Source organism: Limulus polyphemus, unplaced genomic scaffold (genome assembly GCF_000517525.1).
Source record: "Limulus polyphemus unplaced genomic scaffold, Limulus_polyphemus-2.1.2 Scaffold83, whole genome shotgun sequence".
Lineage (NCBI taxonomy): Eukaryota > Metazoa > Arthropoda > Merostomata > Xiphosura > Limulidae > Limulus > Limulus polyphemus.
In genome coordinates, this window is record NW_013665693.1 from 479,432 (window position 1) to 481,894 (window position 2,463).

At 33.8% G+C, this 2,463-nt stretch overlaps 1 protein-coding gene across 4 annotated transcripts in view; it reads left to right on the forward strand.

Moving 5' to 3' along the window:
• LOC106467781 (dachshund homolog 2-like) overlaps nucleotides 1-2,463 on the forward strand; it is a 117,645-nt gene that overhangs the window by 83,504 nt on the left and 31,678 nt on the right. For all 4 annotated transcript variants that reach the window (XM_022396711.1, XM_022396717.1, XM_013928161.2 and 1 more), the window contains exons 4-5: nucleotides 424-515; nucleotides 1,350-1,529. In XM_022396711.1, the coding sequence (XP_022252419.1) occupies nucleotides 424-515; nucleotides 1,350-1,529 (272 nt within the window). The remainder of the gene's footprint in view (nucleotides 1-423; nucleotides 516-1,349; nucleotides 1,530-2,463) is intronic.

The following is a 2,463-nucleotide window of genomic DNA, read 5'->3' on the forward strand; positions in this document are numbered from 1 at the left end:
AAATATATAACACACACACTCCTCTCTAAAAAAAGACTCTTTTATATATATATATATATGTGTGTGTGTGTGTGTATATATATATATATATATATATACGTATATTGTGATCACTCCTTTAAGTCACAAGTTATAAAAGTTATACAAATATATTGTTGACCACTTCTTCGGTGTCATTCTTTATATTATTAGATATATTACATTCTTTGAGCAGACTATTATAGATTTTATTATTCATGTAGAAGCAACTGATTTAATATGAACATATAGATTAACTATTTTTGTTATTTCTAACATATACGTATGGAGATGTTTATTTAGAAGAATACTATAGAATTCTTTTTCGAGCACGGTAGGTGCAGGTACTTATGTTTTTGACCAAGATTAGAAGGTAAACTCACGTTTACTTTTGCCTGGTTTTAGAATTCGAGATGAGCGCCCCGATGTATCTGGTGGGAAAAACAAACACTACAACAACGAAAGTCAGAGGATGAAAGATGCAACCTTCTTAAACGGTAAGCGCATTATTTTGGTTCATATTTAGTAAAAGCCTAAAATTAAATATTCCGAAACGAGCAGAAACGGTGTGATTGTCGGTCATGTGTTCGTGTATGCGGGTAAAACGTTCAAATGATATTTTTCAACAATACAAGTTTATGGGGAATACTTGTGAGTGAAGCAAAATGACAAAATTGAGAGTTATGTGAGGGGCGTAGGACGAGTCTGGTCGTTCAAAAATGTTCAGAATGTCTTATAGCTTTAGTATACTTCCACGCTTCTAGAGACTACGGAAGAAATACGTAAATACATTATGTATACACAGTTGATACTCGTAATTTACCATGGTTAATATATTTCTGCTACCATTATGTTAAGGTAACACAATCTCAGTAATCTCTTCAAATTTTGTTTGTGCTAAAAGTGCTTTCAGAGACTAGTTTAAGTCTCTAGTGGCATTTTTGTTTTAATTATGGAGACATGTATTGATATCGATAGAAGTAAAGCAGAAAATAGATTATTTATAGTCTGTGACTACCGATCTCGGTAACACGTTTTGTGGTAACTGCACCATATTTTAATTGCAGATGACGAATGTAAGGAACAATATGTTACACCCGAAACATGACAGTACGTGAATTGTGTGATCAGGGTTTTTAATTACTTCAAATTTGTAAGGGACAGCTTGGTATATATATATGTATATAATCTCTAGTCATTATTCTTTCATCTTTGTGAAAACAGAACATTGCCACGCTTTATATTCCTCGTATCTTAACGTGTTTTCTAAATATAGTTTTTAAAGTAAAGTTACATATATCCTGTAAATGGTACGACAATTGATTTGACAGGTGTTGCTACCAACGGCCAAAGTCCAGCCCTAAATCTATCTCAAAACAGCAGCAGACTCGGAATTGTGGCAGCGAATCATGTAGGCGGTGATCACAGCGGAAGTGACCTAGCGTATAACGACCTCGGTGACTATGATGATAACGACACGGATTTGGATGAAGACGACGACAGAGAACAAGGTAATTCATTAGGAATAGAAGTAAAAATCCATACTTTGGTGTGACTTATGCCTGGACTGTTTAACAAACTACACATTTTACTTGTGTCGTAACTGTACTGGTGTAATACATTCACACATACAAACTACACATTTTACTTGTGTCGTAACTGTACTGGTGTAATACATTCACACATACAAACTACACATTTTACTTGTGTCGTAACTGTACTGGTGTAATACATTCACACATAAAACTACACATTTTATTTGTGTCGTAATTGTACTGGTGTAATACATTAACACATACAAACTACACATTTTACTTGTGTCGTAACTTTACTGGTGTAATACATTCACACATACAAACTACACATTTTACTTGTGTCGTTACTGTACTGGTGTAATACATCCACACATACAAACTATTATTACGTATTTGTATTACGTATACATAACTTGTCTAAGGCCTAATTTCGACTACCCATTGGCGTATGTTAAAATATAAAGAGCTCTGTTTTTTAATTAGATCACTAACATCTAACAAAATTAAACATCCGTGTTCTATCGCTAACTTTTTTCCCGTGATGGAGAAGCTCCATAACATCTCGTTACTCCACTTCCTTGTTTGTTGATTTGATTGGCAAGTTTGTGTCCTTAAATTTGCATGGCAAGATATGTGAGATTGTATGGTTTGAAGTTGACAAGACAGACACTGGAAAACAAATAGTATTAATCAAATATATATTAGTAAAAAGCAGGAAAGTACAAACAGTCATTTAACAAGTCTATCCACAGATAGTAGTGACTTAACAATTGGGGTAACAAGTCTATCCACAGATAGTAGTGACTCAACAATTGAGGTAACAAGTCTATCCACAGATAGTAGTGACTTAACAATTGAGGTAACAAGTCTATCCACAGATAGTAGTGACTTAACAATTGAGGTAACAAGT